The 20816-nt window shown below is 45.7% G+C and overlaps 1 protein-coding gene across 6 annotated transcripts in view; it reads left to right on the forward strand.

Moving 5' to 3' along the window:
- Sh (Potassium voltage-gated channel protein Shaker) overlaps positions 1 to 20816 on the forward strand; it is a 661237-nt gene that overhangs the window by 499583 nt on the left and 140838 nt on the right. For all 6 annotated transcript variants that reach the window (XR_011225829.1, XM_069318076.1, XM_069318077.1 and 3 more), the window contains one exon: positions 15821 to 15944. Coding sequence is in view for 5 of the 6 variants with exons in the window: in XM_069318076.1 (XP_069174177.1) it covers positions 15821 to 15944 (124 nt within the window). In the remaining variant the exon portion in view is untranslated. The remainder of the gene's footprint in view (positions 1 to 15820; positions 15945 to 20816) is intronic.

Below are 20816 nucleotides of genomic sequence, written 5' to 3' on the forward strand. Positions count from 1 at the left end.
GGGATCACTTCTTGAAGAGTCACTTCTTGAAGGGGATCACTTCTTGAAGAGGTCACTTCTTGAAGGGATCACTTCTTGAACATTTACTTCTTATAGGGGGGGTCACTTTACGCCTAGTTCTGACGTGGGAATCACATGTCTTCACTACTATGAGCAATTCCTACCATATCATCGTTACCGCTGGTGGTAACTACCGCAAGAGGTAATGAGGCTAACGATAGCTGTTACAATCACAACGATCCTGCCGGTGATTGTGATGGTAATTGTGACTATAAATAACAATTTACAATACCTAACTATTTGGTTTGATAGGCTTGCAGGTTCTATGAGCCTCTGATGGGTTAAGGCCTATAAATTTTGAAGGCTTGTTAATTAAGGCCTATATATATAATCTTCTGGAGGGTTATTAAGGCCTATCAACATCTGGGGGTTATTAAGGCCTATCAACATCTGGGGGTTATTAAGGCCTATCAACATCTGGGGGGTTATTAAGGCCTATCAACATCTGGGGGGTTATTAAGGCCTATCAACATCTGGGGGTTATTAAGGCTTATCAACATCTGGGGGGTTATTAAAGCCTATCAACATCTGGGGGGTTATTAAGGCCTATCAACATCTGGGGGTTATTAAGGCTTATCAACATCTGGGGGGTTATTAAAGCCTATCAACATCTGGGGGGTTATTAAGGCCTATCAACATCTGGGGGTTATTAAGGCTTATCAACATCTGGGGGGTTATTAAAGCCTATCAACATCTGGGGGGTTATTAAGGCCTATCAACATCTGGGGGTTATTAAGGCTTATCAACATCTGGGGGGTTATTAAAGCCTATCAACATCTGGGGGGTTATTAAGGCCTATCAACATCTGGGGGTTATTAAGGCTTATCAACATCTGGGGGGTTATTAAGGCCTATCAACATCTGGGGGGTTATTAAGGCTTATCAACATCTGGGGGGTTATTAAGGCCTATCAACATCTGTGGGGTTATTAAGGCTTATCAACATCTGGGGGGTTATTAAAGCCTATCAACATCTGGGGGTTATTAAGGCCTATCAACATCTGGGGGTTATTAAGGCTTATCAACATCTGGGGGGTTATTGAGGCCTATCAACATCTGGGGGTTATTAAGGCCTATCAGCCTATGAATGGCTATTTTAAGACTAACAACCTCGAGGTTATTAAGGCCTAACAACCTCTGAAGAGCTATAATGCCCTATCAAAGAGGGTTATTAAGACAACATCAACAACAACCTATTGACCAATCAGCAAGACTATTTTACTCCTGAACATAGTTTAGGACTAAAGTATACTGTGTGCATACACCTAGAAGCAGAATATACCTCTGTATACATACATTGAGAAGCAGAGTATACCTCTGTGTGTATACACCGTGAAGCAGAGTATACTTCCCGGTTTTTGTATCCCGATTGGAACGAGTATAACAGATATACTCTTCGTTCAGAACCTGTTTTGTTCATAGTACTGGCCATAGTAACCTTGGTGTTGCTGAGAGGGAGAGAGAGAGAGAGAGAGAGAGAGAGAGAGAGAGAGAGAGAGAGAGAGAGAGAGAGAGAGAGAGAGAGAGGGTAGAATGAGGGGGTTAGAAGGAGAATAAGGATTAAAGAAGCTGGTCACCCTGTGTTGTCTCTTGAAAGGTCATGGGAGATAGTGGCAGTTATTGATTGTCTTGATCGAGGGCTTCGAGAGAGACCCAAGCCCTAATTGACTCACTCGTTCAATCATCCACTAGTTCACTCATCCATTCGTTCATTCATCCGTTCGTTCACTCATTCACTCATCCACTACTTCATTCATATACTGACTGATCAGTGATGATGACTGATAATTTATCACACACACACACACACACACACACACACACGCACACACACACACACACACACACACACACGCACACACACACGCACACACACACACACACACACACACACACACACACACACACACACACACACGCACGCACACATGGTAAAGTACGCACATGACTGCACCTACAACACACGCAAAGCCCCAATAAAAGCGCTGTGTGGCAACATATGTGAAAGTACAGCCAAATTATTGGCCTAAACAGCCCGAGCAACAAAGGACATTACACTGGGCGTCAGACAAACAGGAAACAAGCACAAAAGTTTATATTTCCGTTTGAAAAGTAACAAACACGGAAGGAAGCTATCAGGAGAAAGTGCCAAGCTATTACGACTATATTTCACTTGGAAGGGGTCAGGATAAGGATTTGGGATGGGATGGAGGGAAGGATTAGTGCCCAACCACTTGGATGGTCGGGGATTGAACACCGGCTTGCATGAAGCAAGACCGTCGCTCTACCGTCCATCTCATGTGGTTGTAAAACAGTAAATATACGACAAAATTAACAAAAAGGCAATAATGAAAGCACTACTCCCACACCTAAATGGAAAACCATTCAAGAATAACTTTTTCAGTGTCAGAGTAGTTAACAGATGGAATGCATTAGGCAGTGATGTGGTGGAGGCTGACTCCATACACAGTTTCAAGTGTAGATATTGAGCCCAATAGGCTCAGGAACCTGTGTACCAGTTAAGAGGCGGGACCAAAGAGCCGCAGCTCAACCCCCGCAAGCTCAACTAGCTGAGCACAAAATAATCTTAAACATACAATACAGTTGAACAGGAAATGCACCAGCATCCGGCGGGCAGCACTCCGCCGATACTCACGGTGCTGCTGTTAAACACTCGCTACTTGGAACAAAAAGTTCCAAGTAGCACGGGCTATGGCGAGCCCGTGCACACGGTGCAGCGAGAGTCACCGCCTCCACCACACGCATCCAGTTGTCTACAGAAGTCTACCCTCGGCACTATCCTCTCTCGGTCTTTTGCGCTCAAGCGGCAACACCCGTTGCCGAGGTGTTGCTCAAGCGGCAACACCCGCCATGGGGTCCACTGCGACTATGATTTGCAGTGGACCCCATGGCCACACCCGTGACCCCTCCTCCTGCACCTTCAATGACCCCCAACAGGTCGTAGAAGTGAACAAACTCCGGCTAACAGTTCAAAGGCCCAGTCAACGACACAACGTCCGCCCCCCTACGACTGGTTCTACCCACAAAAGCAGTTATGCATCTTTCACCTCATGACACTGTTCAACTAGCGGTAAATAGGTACTGTACTGGAATTTAGCTTCGGTCGGGTGCATTCTGTGGATAGACAGTAGCTGGCCTAGACAGTAGGCATCCATCAGTCTCAGGAGACTATGGCGTTGCGCTCTGGTTGTCGGTTTGGAGTGGCCTCTCCAGGGCGCAAAGTCAGGGATAGGTTGATATAGGGGGGGGGGGAAGAAGCTGTTACCCATGCAGCAGGTCCCCTCCATCTCCACGGCGCTAAAAATCTCCAATGGAAAGGCAAACGCCAATACGATTGGTTCCAGCACCGTCGCAGGAACTGTGAGCTCCGGAGTTGACCTCGAAGTTGGTGAAAGAAGGCACAGGGACCTCCAAAGTGGTTAGCTCTCCTTGGCCTAGTGGTTAGATATTCTCGCGCGCGCGCACACACACACACACCTGATACACACTTACCATGCCCTATGGGAAGGGACAACTTTCAGCCTGCTAATAGGAGTCACAAGTCATCTACTTCTGTACCCACATATGTTAAAAAAGACAGAGTAGGGGAGAGAGAGAGAGAGAGAGAGAGAGAGAGAGAGAGAGAGAGAGAGAGAGAGAGAGAGAGAGAGAGAGAGAGAGAGAGCCTCACTATTGGAGCGGTGGGGAGGAGGGAGAAGGAAGGAGAGAGAGAGAGAGAGAGAGAGAGAGAGAGAGAGAGAGAGAGAGAGAGAGAGAGAGAGAGAGAGAGAGAGAGAGAGAGAGAGAACCTTTCAAGGAGGTAGGGCTGAGAGCTGCTATATTGACCCAGCAAAGAAACAGTCTTCATGCTCTCGCTTACAAAATGGATGATATTTACTCTTTAGGCTTCCACAGCTTGAGTCCCACCGAGCCTGTAGCCGCGCGCGCGCCATCTTGAACACTTTGTAGACATGTTAATCATGTTATATTGGTGTTGTGTCTGCCCCTTTGTGTGCTACACGCTGAGTCTCTCTCTCTCCCTGCCTAACTCCTGTTTTGAATCCCTTCTTATTTGCCTGTATCTACTACTCAGTTCTTCCCTATTGCTGTCGTACATTGCTCTGCTCCTCAGGTTTTCCTTCCTTCCCTCCCTCTCTTTATTCCTGTTTTCTTTCCACTCTCTTATTTTCTCTCTACCGTTCTATGCTCGCTCTACGAATCTATTTCTTCCTCTCTCCCTTCACTCAATTTTTCGTACTTCCTTCAATGTCTTTCACTATTCCTTTTCTTTTTCTGGTATGCCTTTCTTCCATTTCTCTCTCTCTCTCTCTCTCTCTCTCTCTCTCTCTCTCTCTCTCTCTCTCTCTCTCTCTCCTGCCTGGAAGGTGTCTATGGTCACCTGGGTGGATGGTTTGGGGCTGCTTCTTGTATGTAGCAACTAAGGCGTTAATTATAACAAAACTAGAAGATAGAGGAAAAAGAGGTGATATGATCACCACTTACAAAATACTAACGGGAATCGACCAGTTTAACAAACAGGAATTCCTGAAACCAGCAGCTTTAAGAGCAAGAGGACACAGATTCAGGCTAAGGAAACAATGGTGCCGAAAAAATATTAGACAGTTTTCTTTTGCAAACAGTAGTTTCAAAGCGTTATGCGACAAAGAGTACTGGGAAGACGGGACTCCACGGGCGTAGCTCTCATCCTGTAACTACACTTAGGTAATTACACACACACACACACACTTTATATGAAAAACAGCCAAACCTGATGTCGAGGTATCATTATTTCTACTCTTGAATGAATGAATGAATGAATGAATGACACCGTGAATGACAAGCCATTATCATTTCCCCCTGTTGTATAAGATTTGCTTCTTGGAACAAAAAGTTCCAAGTAGCACGGGCTATGGTGAGCCCGTAGTTGGTTCATTTCCCCCGCTGTAAATAGCACTAGCGGCCCCGTAGAGCACTATGCCGGAGCTCACGACTGTGTGAGTTGTGGCCTTACACATTCACCATCATATGAGGAAAGAGCAGTTAAGTGTAATCTGCTAGTCCGCGGCCGACCACAATTACGCAATTAACTCTGCTCTTAAGGTAACCCCAAGGTCACACTACCTTCCCTTTACTTGATTTTATTATCTTGTTAGTTTTTGTCTGTGTCTGTCTGTCTGTCTCTCTCTCTCTCTCTCTCTCTCTCTCTCTCTCTCTCTCTCTCTCTCTCTCTCTCTCTCTCTCTCTCTCTCTCTCTCTCTCTCTCTCTGTCTCTCTCTCTGTCTCTCTGTCTCTCTCTCTCTCTCTCTCTCTCTCTCTGTCTCTCTCTGTCTCTCTGTCTCTCTCTCTCTCTCTCTCTCTCTGTCTCTCTGTCTCTCTGTCTCTCTGTCTCTCTGTCTCTCTCTCTCTCTCTCTCTCTCTCTCTCTCTCTCTCTCTCTCTGTCTCTCTGTCTCTCTCTCTCTCTCTCTCTCTCTCTCTCTCTCTCTCTCTCTCTCTCTCTCTCTCTCTCTCTCTCTCTCTCTCTCTCTCTCTCTCTCTCTCTCTGTCTCTCTGTCTCTCTCTCTCTCTCTCTCTCTCTCTCTCTCTCTCTCTCTCTCTCTCTCTCTCTCTCTCTCTCTCTGTCTCTCTGTCTCTCTGTCTCTCTGTCTCTCTCTCTCTCTCTCTCTCTGTCTCTCTCTCTGTCTCTCTGTCTCTCTGTCTCTCTCTCTCTCTCTCTCTCTCTCTCTCTCTCTCTCTCTCTCTCTCTCTCTCTCTCTCTCTCTCTCTCTCTCTCTCTCTCTCTCTCTCTCTCTCTCTTTTATATGTATAGTGTGTATATGCATATTTACGATTTATTCTTGCATGATCGAGCTGATAGCTCTTGGACCCCGCCTTTCTAACTGTCGATTGTCTATTGTACTATCTTGAGAGATAGTTTTATAGATATAAAACTATATATAGAGATAGATATAGAGATAGTACTATCTCTCGACCTGTTTTTCTCTTTCAGATATATACTACGTATTTTACACACACACACACACACACACACACACACACACACACACATACACACACACACACACACACACACACACACACACACACACACACACACACACACACACTACGAGGGGGCCTCGTAGCCTGGTGGGGGGGCCTCGTAGCCTGGTGGATAGCGCGCAGGATTCGTAATTCTGTGGCGCGGGTTCGATTCCCGCACGAGGCAGAAACAAATGGGCAAAGTTTCTTTCACCCTGAATGCCCCTGTTACCTAGCAGTAAATAGGTACCTGGGAGTTAGTCAGCTGTCACGGGCTGCTTCCTGGGGTGTGTGTGTGTGGTGTGGAAAAAAAAAAAAGTAGTTAGTAAACAGTTGATTGACAGTTGAGAGGCGGGCCGAAAGAGCAAAGCTCAACCCCCGTAAAAACACAACTAGTAAACACACACACACACACACACACACACACACACACACACACACACACACACACACACACACACACACACACACACAACATGCAGCCCGCAGCAGCTAGATACCTATTTATTGCTAGTTTAACAGAGGTATCAGGATAAAAGAAACTATGTTCGTTTGTTTCTGCCTCGTCCGGGGATCGAACGAGGACCCTTAGGACTACGAATCCCGAGTATTGTCCACTCAGCCACCACGGCCCCTTGGTGTGTGTGCGCATTCGTGCACTCTGAATAGTGAGATTGCCCAAGTTGTCCAGATTCGTACGCTTTTGGTGATGCAGTAATACACAAATTCTGACGCTTCTCAAGGAATGAGGCCGGGGCAGAGTGATGGGAAGATCTCCGTCTATTTAATAAGAAAACCTTTGAGTTTTCTCATTAAATGTGAGGAGAAGAGAAACGTATATGAAGCTTCCTGAAGATGACTTTCGAGATGGTGGGACCACAACAACAATCCTTCTCACTCTCAGAAAATGAGAGAACATGTGATTCTGTAACCCTAATGAACTCACTTTCGTCGTCTTCGAGTAAAGCATGAAAGTGCGCGGGTACACAGTGGTATAAGACAAAAAAAATTTAATCGACTTGAGAAAATCGAAAATCACAATCGACTTGAGAATGGTCCAGGACGGACCGAAACGTCGTCGTCCCTTCACCTTCTTGTGTGTGGTCTGGTCAACATAATTTTTTTTATTTCAGATTTCATGAAAATCGCACGGGGGGGGTCTACAGTAGAGGGGGCGTGTAAAAGGCCGATATTTATTAAACAGTGACGCTTTGGCCGGTTCTGACTGGCCTATGACACTCCCATACCTCACAAGTTTCATGTTGGAAAATTGGGGGAAGCTGGACCCAGGTGTGTGACCACTTACTGTGGACTGGTAAACGAATTCTGTTTTATCGACATAGACTCTTCGGTATTGTCTTGGAGAAGCAATACTTTTCGGGTGAGAAGTTATTTTCCCCGTGTTCCCGGCACTCAAAATATTCACTCACTTTACCTTTCATATTAATGTTGGTTCAGTATTTGGTGAGGACCCAGCGATAGATGGAGACTATCTGAGACTATCTGTGAGGAGCCTCCTGCAAGCCGGCCTGATTCTTGTGCTGTCTCATGCCTTCCTCATCAAAAGTCTTCTCCTCAGCCTCCTCCTCCACGCCTCTTAGCACAACATTTCTATTGTGTCTCCCTGTGTGTTTGGTTATTACCACAACTGTTCCCTCTTGTTCCTTGTCTTCATCACTCTTACCCTCTCTTATATGTTTCTCTCTCTTATCAATTCTCTTCCCTCCCGTCCCTCTCTCAGCTTTATCTTTGTCACTCCGATTCCTCCCTACCTTCCTTTCTACTTTTGATCTTTGTTGTCATGATTCATTTACTCCTCTTCCGTCTTCATTCTCTTGCTGTCCCACTCTCGTACTTGCTCTTCTCTCCTGCTCTTCGGCCTTCGCTGCTCTTTGTACACAAACTGAAGTCTCCACCAGCCCAGCCGGAGCCAAGACGCCGCCCGGCGACTCGTCTGACGCCACACTATCCGGACACCAGCGCCACACCTCACTATCCGGACACCAGCGCCACACCTCATTATCCGGACACCAGCGCCACACCACATTATCCGGACACCAGCGCCACACCTCATTATCCGGACACCAGCGCCACACCACACTATCCGGACACCAGCGCCACACCACATTATCCGGACACCAGCGCCACACCACATTATCAGGACACCAGCGCCACACCACATTATCCGGACACCAGCGCCACACCACATTATCCGGACACCAGCGCCACACCTCACTATCCGGACACCAGCGCCACACCTCACTATCCGGACACCAGCGCCACACCACATTATCCGGACACCAGCGCCACACCACATTATCCGGACACCAGCGCCACACCTCATTATCAGGACACCAGCGCCACACCACATTATCCGGACACCAGCGCCACACCACATTATCCGGACACCAGCGCCACACCACATTATCCGGACACCAGCGCCACACCACATTATCCGGACACCAGCGCCACACCACATTATCCGGACACCAGCGCCACTCCTCACACCTCACTCATTTGCCTAAGTCAATAATTGAAAGAAAAGAAACTTCTCTCACGGAGAAATTTCCTTCTCATTTTTTGAGAATGTGAATAAAAGTGTACTTCCATATATATGCCGGCCAGACGAGAGTGAAATGCCGTGAGCTTGGCTTAAGGGCTCAGGTGAGGGGTTAGACCGTGTTCCGGTTATCATGTCTGGCTATCTTATCTATATATCAAGATATATAGATATCTTGATATATATCAAGAGTCTCCTGGCTCTTGTTGACTCTTATTTTGAACATTTTGGAGCTTTTTTTTTTTCTTTTAGCTTAGATTCAGGAAATGGTTGGATGTGTGTGTGTGTGTGTGTGTACTAATTGCCTAATTGTGCTTAGCTAATTGTGCTTGCGGGGGTTGAGCTCTGGCTCTTTGGTCCCGCCTCTCAACCGTCAATCAACTGATGTACAGGTTCGTACATCCGGACCTGTGTCCATATCCATAGTCACACACACACAGTCCGTGTGTGTGTGTGTGTGTGTGTGTGTGTGTGTGTGTGTGTGTGTGTGTGTGTGTGTGTGTGTATGTGTGTGTGTGTGTGTGGGTCTTTATACCCCACCAAATAGCTGTGTTGTACGCGGTGCGTTCAATCTTTTACTGTTTTACATTTCAAAATCTTTATCGCATTTGTCTTTATAAGTTGTGACTGGAGGTGGCTTTCAGGCCTTCTTCTTCTCTGAGTGCATTCCACTTGCTGACCGGCCGTATAGGATAGGTCTGGTTGTGGTGGTGGTGGCGGCTACGGTGGTTGTGGTGGTGGTGGATGGTTGTGGTTGTGGTGGTGGTGGCGGCTACGGTGGTTGTGGTGGTGGTGGCGGCTACGGTGGTTGTGGTGGTGGTGGATGGTTGTGGTTGTGGTGGTGGTGGATGGTTGTGGTTGTGGTGTAGGGAGAGGAGAAGCGGTGGCGGGGTCGACCAAGCTACCTCCAACATGCTTCCATCACCTTCAATGTAGTCACCAGTTCTCTTTCTGCCCCCCTCTCCTTCCCTCTCTCTCCTCCCCTCGCTCTCCCCTCTCTTCTTCCTCTCTTCTCCCTTTCTCTTCGTTCCACTCTGCTCTCCTTCCTCTCCCTCCTTCCCTCCTCCCTCTATCCTCCGTCCCTGTCTCTTCCTTATCCATTTTCACTCTCCCGTTATCTCTTTTCTCTCATTTTTCTGTTATTTGCCATATTTTCAATCTTTCCCTTTTTCCCTCTTCCATCTTCTCTCCTGGCTCCTATTCTATTTATCTTCCTTGGTGCATTTATTATTTCTCCATCCCAGTTCTTCTCTCTCCCCCTTATTCTCTTTGGCCTTCTCTTCTCCATCTATCCTCTCTCTCTCTCTCTCTCTCTCTCTCTCTCTCTCTCTCTCTCTCTCTCTCTCTCTCTCTCTCTCTCTCTCTCTCTCTCTCTCTCTCTCTGTCGAAGTGTCGACGGCTCTCTGGTAGTCAAGGAAGAGGCAGGTCTGCCCACTCTTGGGGTGTCTATGACACTTCTCTAGAAAGTTTCTTGTGGACGATTGTGGTCTCTAGTTCAGTGGCTCTTGTCTCCCCCGAGTCTGGTATATCGACACCACACAGTAGGTTCCTCTGGTAGTTCACCTCTCGCCCCACCCACGGGTACTTGGACAGGTCTCGGAGGGTAGAAAGATTGTTTGCACATCTTAAAGTTTCAAGCTGCAGTCTTGTCTGAGGAGCTTCTAGGGCGCCAGCACGCCGCCCCCGAGTCTCTTCCGTGGCGATGGTGGTGGTGGGAGGGGGGAGGGGAGGGTGGTAGGGGAAGGAGGGGGGAGGGGGAATGGTAGGGGGGGAGGGGGTAGGTATCTAGCATCAACAACGCTCTCTAAAGCAAGCCCTGCTGTAACTCATCCAGCCCCTCATTTATCCATTGACACGGCTACTAACTCTTCTACGAGCCCCTCATTCATCTACTGACACGGCTACTAACTCTTCTACGAGCCCCTCATTCATCTACTGACACGGCTACTAACTCTTCTACCAGCCCCTCATTCATCTACTGACACGACTACTAACACTTCTACGAGCCCCTCATTCATCTACTGACGGCTACTAACACTTCTACGAGCCCCTCATTCATCTACTGACGGCTACTAACACTTCTACGAGCCCCTCATTCATCTACTGACACGGCTACTAACACTTCTACGAGCCCCTCATTCATCTATTGACACGGCTACTAACTCTTCTACCAGCCCCTCATTCATCTACTGACACGGCTACTAACTCTTCTACCAGCCCCTCATTCATCTACTGACACGACTACTAACACTTCTACGAGCCCCTCATTCATCTACTGACGGCTACTAACACTTCTACGAGCCCCTCATTCATCTACTGACACGGCTACTAACTCTTCTACCAGCCCCTCATTCATCTACTGACACGGCTACTAACTCTTCTACCAGCCCCTCATTCATCTACTGACACGGCTACTAACACTTCTACCAGCCCCTCATTCATCTACTGACACGGCTACTAACACTTCTACCAGCCCCTCATTCATCTACTGACACGGCTACTAACTCTTCTACCAGCCCCTCATTCATCTACTGACACGGCTACTAACACTTCTACGAGCCCCTCATTCATCAACTGACACAACTACTAACACTTCTACGAGCCCCTCATTCATCTACTGACACAACTACTAACACTTCTACGAGCCCCTCATTCATCTACTGACACAACTACTAACACTTCTACGAGCCCCTCATTCATCTACTGACACAACTACTAACACTTCTACCAGCCCCTCATTCATCTACTGACACGGCTACTAACACTTCTACGAGCCCCTCATTCATCTACTGACACAACTACTAACACTTCTACCAGCCCCTCATTCATCTACTGACACGGCTACTAACACTTCTACCAGTCCCTTATGGGTTATTACTTCTACTACCATTCCTTTCATGGGGTCGCTACTACCACCTTCCCTCATTCATAGATCATCACTATCACCTCCACCACTATCGAGTCGCTAGAAATCCTTCCATTCATCGGTCCTGCCACGTGTGGTCATTCACACACCGTATTCCAGCCGCAATAACCACCTGTTGACACCTTTTGTTTACTAATAATAACTTGAACTTTTAATAGCGAACTGTTTATCAGCGTCCTGGATCACAATGGCTTCAGCTGTGCTTTTCAAGCTCCATTGTCAACCTGGGCTGATGAGTGGACGAATTAGCGCACTATTGTGTATGTGTGTGTGTTTTTTTGGGGGTCTGGGGATGTATATAACTATTGTGGGGTTATTTATATATATATATATATATATATATATATATATATATATATATATATATATATATATATATATATATATATATATATATATATATATGTCGTACCTAATAGCCAGAACGCACTTCTCAGCCTACTATTCAAGGCCCGATTTGCCTAATAAGCCAAGTTTTCATGAATTAATGTTTTTTCGTCTACCTAACCTACCTAACCTAACCTAACCTAGCTTTTTTTGGCTACCTAACCTAACCTTACCTATAAATATAGGTTAGGTTAGGTTAGGTAGGGTTGGTTAGGTTCGGTCATATATCTACGTTAATTTTAACTCCAATAAAAAAAATTGACCTCATACATAGAGAAAAGGGTTGCTTTATCATTTCATAAGAAAAAAATTATAGTAAATATATTAATTCAGGAAAACTTGGCTTATTAGGCAAATCGGGCCTTGAATAGTAGGCTGAGAAGTGAGTTCTGGCTACTAGGTACGACATATATATATATATATATATATATATATATATATATATATATATATATATATATATATATATATATATATATATATATATATATATATGTCGTACCTAGTAGCCAGAACGCACTTCTCAGCCTACTATACAAGGCCCGATTTGCCTAATAAGCCAAGTTTTCATGAATTAATTGTTTTTCGACTACCTAACCTACCTAACCTAACCTAACTTTTTCGGCTACCTAACCTAACCTACCCTATAAAGATAGATTAGGTTAGGTTAGGTAGGGTTGGTTAGGTTTGGTCATATATCTACGTTAATTTTAACTCCAATAATTAAAAATTTACCTCATACATAATGAAATGGGTAGCTTTATCATTTCATAAGAAAAAATTAGAGAAAATATATTAATTCATGAAAACTTGGCTTATTAGGCAAATCGGGCCTTGCATAGTAGGTTGAGAAGTACGTTCTGGCTACTAGGTACGACATATATATATATATGTCGTACCTAATAGCCAGAACTCACTTCTCAGCCTACTATGCAAGGCCCGATTTGCCTAATAAGCCAAGTTTTCCTGAATTAATATATTTTCTCAATTTTTTTTCTTATGAAATGATACAGCTACCCATTTCATTATGTATGAGGTCAATTTTTTTTATTGGAGTTAAAATTAACGTAGTTATATGACCGAACCTAACCAACCCTACCTAACCTAACCTAACCTATCTTTATAGGTTAGGTTCGGTTAGGTAGCCGAAAAAGTTAGGTTAGGTTAGGTTAGGTAGGTTAGATTGTCGAAAAACAATTAATTCATGAAAACTTCGCTTATTAGGCAAATCGGGCCTTGCATAGTAGGCTGAGAAGTGCGTTCTGGCTACTAGGTACGACATATATATATATATATATATATATATATATATATATATATATATATATATATATATATATATATATATATCTGGGCCTGGTTTTTGTGGGTGTATAACGCGAGTGTTTGTGTGTGTTTGTCCTTTTGGGTGTGTTTATGTGGGTGTGTGTGTGTGTGTGTGTGTACGTTCGTGTGTGTGTACGTGGTTGTGCTTACTAGCATGTGTTCGTGTATGTGTGTGCATGAACGTGTGTATGTGTGTGTGTGTGTGTGTGTGTGTGTGTGTGTGTGTGTGTGTGTACGTTCGTGTGTGTGTACGTTCGTGTGTGTGTACGTGGTTGTGCTTACTAGCATGTGTTCGTGTATGTGTGTGCATGAACGTTGTGTGTGTGTGTGTGTGTGTGTGTGTCTTCAGACGCACATGATAACCAAAGTCCATCAAGCACTGTACACAGTGCCCAACACTTTTCTCGTAGCAAGCCCCCTGCAGCGTCACTGTATCTGTATCTCTTTGTAGCGGTAAGCTGTAGTGTAGCGGGGTACAGGTCAGGGTTTCTTTTAGACTTTGAAATGTCGATTTTGTAAACACTGTGGTCGTCTTAACCCCGTCACACCTCCGTCACACCTCCGTCACAACCCCGTCACATTCCCGTCACACAGGCGTAGGTCAAGTGCCCTCGGAGGACTGGTCTCCCAACTTGTCCTTTTTTGAGAGGTTTTCTGTGCCAGGTAAGGCCATTAGGGGATCACCATAGCCTGTGCTACTTGGAACTCCCCTTTCTTCAGAGTATCTGAATCTTAAACGACAACAAAGGTTCACTTTGCGCTTCCACGAGCCTCTTTAAAGTTAGAAAAATTCCTGTGGCACTCTCGGCAAGGTGCCATTACTATTCTACTAGTAGACAGTGCCTATGAGGTTGAGTCTACCGTTGGTAGATTTCAATTGGCTTGTGAGAATCTTGCTACGACGCCAAACACCAGGGCGTAGACCACTAGACTACGAAGGATATTACCATTAATAATCTAAAATTATTATCTGAAATTTTTTTGGGGAGTTTTAAGACAAATTAAAGTACGATTAGTTTAGTATTAATTAATTTTAATTTATTAATTAATTTTAATTTATTAATTAATTTATCAATTTCTTTGTACACATTGTCAGTGATATATTTACTAAACCAGAGATTAATTCGACCTTCTATATAAACGTTTTTAAATATATATATATTTACGTTTCTATATACAAGCTGCTATATCTAGATGCTTTTTAATATATACTGCTTTTGTTGTATGTCTTATTTTTTTTATTGTGCTCTATGTATGACCAATGAACAGTGTTATTCAGGGTGTTCAAGAGTTCTGAAAGATTTGTCAGTAATGATGTTATGTTAGACTCTTTTACCAGACAGTTCCCAGTCATTCTACTCTGACAGTTCCCAGTCATTCTACTCTGAAAGTTCCCAGTCATTCTACTCTGAAAGTTCCCAGTCATTCTACTCTGAAAGTTCCCAGTCATTCTACTCTGAAAGTTCCCAGTCATTCTACTCTGAAAGTTCCCAGTCATTCTACTCTGAAAGTTCCCAGTCATTCTACTCTGAAAGTTCCCAGTCATTCTACTCTGAAAGTTCCCAGTCATTCTACTCTGAAAGTTCCCAGTCATTCTACTCTGAAAGTTCCCAGTCATTCTACTCTGAAAGTTCCCAGTCATTCTACTCTGAAAGTTCCCAGTCATTCTACTCTGAAAGTTCCCAGTCATTCTACTCTGACAGTTCCCAGTTATTCTACTCTGAAAGTTCCCAGTCATTCTACTCTGACAGTTCCCAGTTATTCTACTCTGACAGTTCCCAGTCATTCTACTGTGACAGTTCCCAGTCATTCTACTCTGACAGTTCCCAGTCATTCTACTCTGACAGTTCCCAGTCATTCTACTCTACCAGTTCCCAGTCATCCTACTCTACCAGTTCCCAGTCATTCTACTCTACCAGTTCCCAGTCAGTCTACTCTGACAGTTCCCAGTCATTCTACTCTACCAGTTCCCAGTCATCCTACTCTACCAGTTCCCAGTCATTCTACTCTGACAGTTCCCAGTCATCCTAGTCTACCAGTTCCCAGTCATTCTACTCTACCAGTTCCCAGTCATCCTAGTCTACCAGTTTCCAGTCATCCTACTCTACCAGTTCCCAGTCATCCTATTCTTCCACCCAGTTCCCAGTCATCCTATTCTACCACACAGTTCCCAGTCATCCTATTCTACCACACAGTTCCCAGTCATCCTATTCTACCACACAGTTCCCAGTCATCCTATTCTACCACACAGTTCCCAGTCATCCTATTCTACCACACAGTTCCCAGTCATCCTATTCTACCACACAGTTCCCAGTCATCCTATTCTTCCACACAGTTCCCAGTCATCCTACTCTACTCACCCTTCTGAGACCATCCACTCATCTAACTCCCTGTATATATCCTAACAAGGCAATTCATCTTTATGTTTATCCTCCTTGAAGCCCTTGGACGGACTGAACGACCCGACTGAGTGACCGTGGGGCGAGGGAACGAGCAGTTCAGGAGTTACCACTAACCAGCTTCTCTCTCTGGCGTGTGTTTCAGGTCACTACCCAAGCTGAGTAGCCAAGATGACGACGGCCCCAACACGCAGACCAACTACACAGGGACCGGCAACTTCGAGCCCATACCACACGACCACGACTTTTGTGAGAGAGTCGTTATTAACGTGAGTTGTTCCTGGTCGTACTGCTGTTTTTTGTCCTTGTGTGTCCCCGAGTGTGTGTGTGTGTGTGTGTGTGTGTGTGTGTGTGTGTGTGTGTGTGTGTGTGTGCGTGTGTGTCCCCGAGTGTGTGTGTGTGTGTGTGTGTGTGTGTGTGTGTGTGTGTGTGTGTGTGTGTGTGTGTGTGTGTGTGTGTGTGTGTGTAATTGTCTAAGTGTAGTTACAGGATGAGAGCTACGCTCGTGGTGTCCCGTCTTCCCAGCACTCTTTGTCATATAACGCTTTGAAACTACTGACGGTCTTGGCCTCCACCACCTTCTCGTGTGTGTGTGTGTGTGTGTGTGTGTGTGTGTGTGTGTGTGTGTGTGTGTTCGAGTGTGTGTGTGTGTGTGTTCGAGTGTGTGTGTGTGTGTGTTCGAGTGTGTGTGTGTGTGTGTGTTCGAGTGTGTGTGTGTGTGTGTGTGTGTTCGAGTGTGTGTGTGTGTGTGTGTGTGTGTGTTCTCTCTTCTGCTTTCTTCTCTCTTCATTCTCGTTCCTCCTGCTCCTCTTTTCTCTGCTAGTTTCGTCATGCATGTCAGTTGCTGGCGGGGTTTATTATTTGTGCTGTGTTCCCTGATTCTCTATTTTCTTTATTCTTTCTCTCTTCCTATTCCTTTACCTGCTATGGGCAATGCTTCCTACCACCATCCACAACCATCCCGATCACTCTGATACCACTACCAGTTAATACCACTCACATCTACTACTTAAAGACGAGGGTTAAGTATCATCACCACAACCACTCACCAAAGTCCACTCAACCACGTCCAAACCTTTGGTTACTTCCACCTACCACTAATACACTACTACTACTACTAACACTTAACACCACCAGACACCACTACCACCTTATATACATCTTGTAACAATCGGCACTAATCACCATTGCCACTTACCACTACCACCAACACTACCTACAACAGTTATCTTTCAGTACCACCTACATCACCACCACCTTACAACTACCACCATCACCAACAACCACCACCCACCACCAGCTCTTTCCCTACCATCGCATATTTTTGCTAAGACCGTCTACAATAGCCTTCATCACAGCCTCTAGGACGGTCAAGAGGCATCTTCAAGAGGTGGGTATGCTTGTGTCTTCAAGTGTGGGTATGCTTGTGTCCTCGTCTACTGTGGGTATGCCTGCGGCTTGTTCTACTGGGTATGCTTGCGTCCTCGTCTAGTGTGGGTATGCCTGCAGCTTGTTCTACTGGGTATGCTTGCGTCCTCGTCTAGTGTGGGTATGCCTGCGGCTTGTTCTACTGGGTATGCTTGCGTCCTCGTCTAGTGTGGGTATGCCTGCGGCTTGTTCTAGTGGGTATGCGTGCGGCCTGGTCTACTGGGTAGCCTGGTAGAGAAAAAGACTCGATTCCTACTCTCAGGAGTCATTATTTCACCTTATATATGAATGATAACAACTTGTAGTGGATCTAAACGAGGGCATTTCTTGGGTTGACCCGCGCGAGGTGGTCTTAATTCGCAGAGGTCTTAAGAAAAGACTATATATGCCTCATCTATGCAGGAAATCTATATATATATATATATGATGGTATTTTGTTTTTCTCTGCCTCGCGGAGGGGAATGGGGAGGGTTTCCGTACCTGTGCTGGATCCGAACGAAGGTTTGTTATTCTGTATATATATATTTCTGGACGGGAATTAAATATTCTGCCCGCTTTGGGAGGAAATAAAGTAGTGGTCACTGTGCATGGGGGTCCTTTTTTTCCCCTCTTGATCTGGACATATTTTATAATGCATTAGATTTATTTTTTTCTCTCCGGAAAATAAGAAAAAAAAAAGGCATTTTGTCCAGGCTGGACAAAATGTTTTAGCTTTTGTCTTTTGAAAGTCACAAGTCTTTTATATTTTAGCCTTTTTTCCCCACATTGTTGGTTTGTTTACATTGTTTAGATTTAGATCTATAGCTTTTTTTTATTTTTGTAAATTATTTTATTTGTTTTTGTAAATTATTTTATTTGTTTTTGTAAATTATTTTATTTGTTTTTGTAAATTATTTTATTTGTTTTTGTAAATTATTTTATTTGTTTTTGTAAATTATTTTATTTGTTTTTGTAAATTATTTTATTTGTTTTTGTAAATTATTTTATTTGTTTTTGTAAATTATTTTATTTGTTTTTGTAAATTATTTTATTTGTTTTTGTAAATTATTTTATTTGTTTTTGTAAATTATTTTATTTGTTTTTGTAAATTATTTTATTTGTTTTTGTTTTATTTGTTCTAAATATTGTTTTATTTACCTTCATTCTATTTACGATTCCTTTTACACGGTGTGGACCTGATTGACAGGTCCTGTACACGGGACCTGATTGACAGGTCCTGTACACGGGACCTGATTGACAGGTCCTGTACACGGGACCTGATTGACAGGTCCTGTACACGGGACCTGATTGACAGGTCCTGTACACGGGACCTGATTGACAGGTCCTGTACACGGGACCTGATTGACAGGTCCTGTACACGGGACCTGATTGACAGGTCCTGTACACGGGACCTGATTGACAGGTCCTGTACACGGGACCTGATTGACAGGTCCTGTACACGGGACCTGATTGACAGGTCCTGTACACGGGACCTGATTGACAGGTCCTGTACACGGGACCTGATTGACAGGTCCTGTACACGGGACCTGATTGACAGGTCCTGTACACGGGACCTGATTGACAGGTCCTGTACACGGGACCTGATTGACAGGTCCTGTACACGGGACCTGATTGACAGGTCCTGTACACGGGACCTGATTGACAGGTCCTGTACACGGGACCTGATTGACACGTCCTGTTCACGGGACCTGATTGACAGGTCCTGTACACGGGACCTGATTGACACGTCCTGTACACGGGACCTGATTGACACGTCCTGTTCACGGGACCTGATTGACAGGTCCTGTACACGGGACCTGATTGACAGGTCCTGTACACGGGACCTGATTGACAGGTCCTGTACACGGGACCTGATTGACAGGTCCTGTACACGGGACCTGATTGACAGGTCCTGTACACGGGACCTGATTGACACGTCCTGTTCACGGGACCTGATTGACAGGTCCTGTTCACGGGACCTGATTGACAGGTCCTGTACACGGGACCTGATTGACAGGTCCTGTACACGGGACCTGATTGACAGGTCCTGTACACGGGACCTGATTGACACGTCCTGTTCACGGGACCTGATTGACAGGTCCTGTTCACGGGACCTGATTGACAGGTCCTGTACACGGGACCTGATTGACAGGTCCTGTACACGGGACCTGATTGACAGGTCCTGTACACGGGACCTGATTGACAGGTCCTGTACACGGGACCTGATTGACACGTCCTGTTCACGGGACCTGATTGACAGGTCCTGTACACGGGACCTGATTGACAGGTCCTGTACACGGGACCTGATTGACAGGTCCTGTACACGGGACCTGATTGACAGGTCCTGTACACGGGACCTGATTGACAGGTCCTGTACACGGGACCTGATTGACACGTCCTGTTCACGGGACCTGATTGACAGGTCCTGTACACGGGGCCTGATTGACAGGTCCTGTACACGGGACCTGATTGACAGGTCCTGTACACGGGACCTGATTGACACGTCCTGTTCACGGGACCTGATTGACAGGTCCTGTACACGGGGCCTGATTGACAGGTCCTGTACACGGGACCTGATTGACAGGTCCTGTACACGGGACCTGATTGACAGGTCCTGTACACGGGACCTGATTGACACGTCCTGTTCACGGGACCTGATTGACAGGTCCTGTACACGGGACCTGATTGACAGGTCCTGTACACGGGACCTGATTGACACGTCCTGTACACGGGACCTGATTGACACGTCCTGTACACGGGACCTGATTGACTGGTCCTGTACACGGGACCTGATTGACACGTCCTGTACACGGGACCTGATTGACAGGTCCTGTACACGGGACCTGATTGACAGGTCCTGTACACGGGACCTGATTGACAGGTCCTGTACACGGGACCTGATTGACAGGTCCTGTACACGGGACCTGATTGACAGGTCCTGTACACGGGACCTGATTGACAGGTCCTGTACACGGGACCTGATTGACAGGTCCTGTTCACGGGACCTGATTGACAGGTCCTGTACACGGGACCTGATTGACAGGTCCTGTACACGGGACCTGATTGACAGGTCCTGTACACGGGACCTGATTGACAGGTCCTGTACACGGGACCTGATTGACAGGTCCTGTACACGGGACCTGATTGACAGGTTCTAGGCACTTGTACTGGACCTGAACCTCAGGTCCAAGCAGTTATACTGGACCTGAACTTCAGGTCCAAGCAGTTATACTGGACCTGAACCTCAGGTCCAAGCAGTTATACTGGACCTGAACCTCAGGTCCAAGCAGTTATACTGGACCTGAACCTCAGGTCCAAGCAGTTATACTGGACCTGAACTTCAGGTCCAAGCAGTTATACTGGACCTGAACCTCAGGTCCAAGCAGTTATACTGGACCTGAACCTCAGGTCCAAGCAGTTATACTGGACCTGAACTTCAGGTCCAAGGAGTTATACTGGACCTGAACCTCAGGTCCAAGCAGTTATACTGGACCTGAACCTCAGGTCCAAGCAGTTATACTGGACCTGAACCTCAGGTCCAAGCAGTTATACTGGACCTGAACCTCAGGTCCAAGCAGTTATACTGGACCTGAACCTCAGGTCCAAGCAGTTATACTGGACCTGAACCTCAGGTCCAAGCAGTTATACTGAACCTGAACCTTAGGTCCAAGCAGTTATACTGGACCTGAACCTCAGGTCCAAGCAGTTATACTGGACCTGAACCTCAGGTCCAA

This window comes from Procambarus clarkii, chromosome 89 (assembly GCF_040958095.1).
Source record: "Procambarus clarkii isolate CNS0578487 chromosome 89, FALCON_Pclarkii_2.0, whole genome shotgun sequence".
Lineage (NCBI taxonomy): Eukaryota > Metazoa > Arthropoda > Malacostraca > Decapoda > Cambaridae > Procambarus > Procambarus clarkii.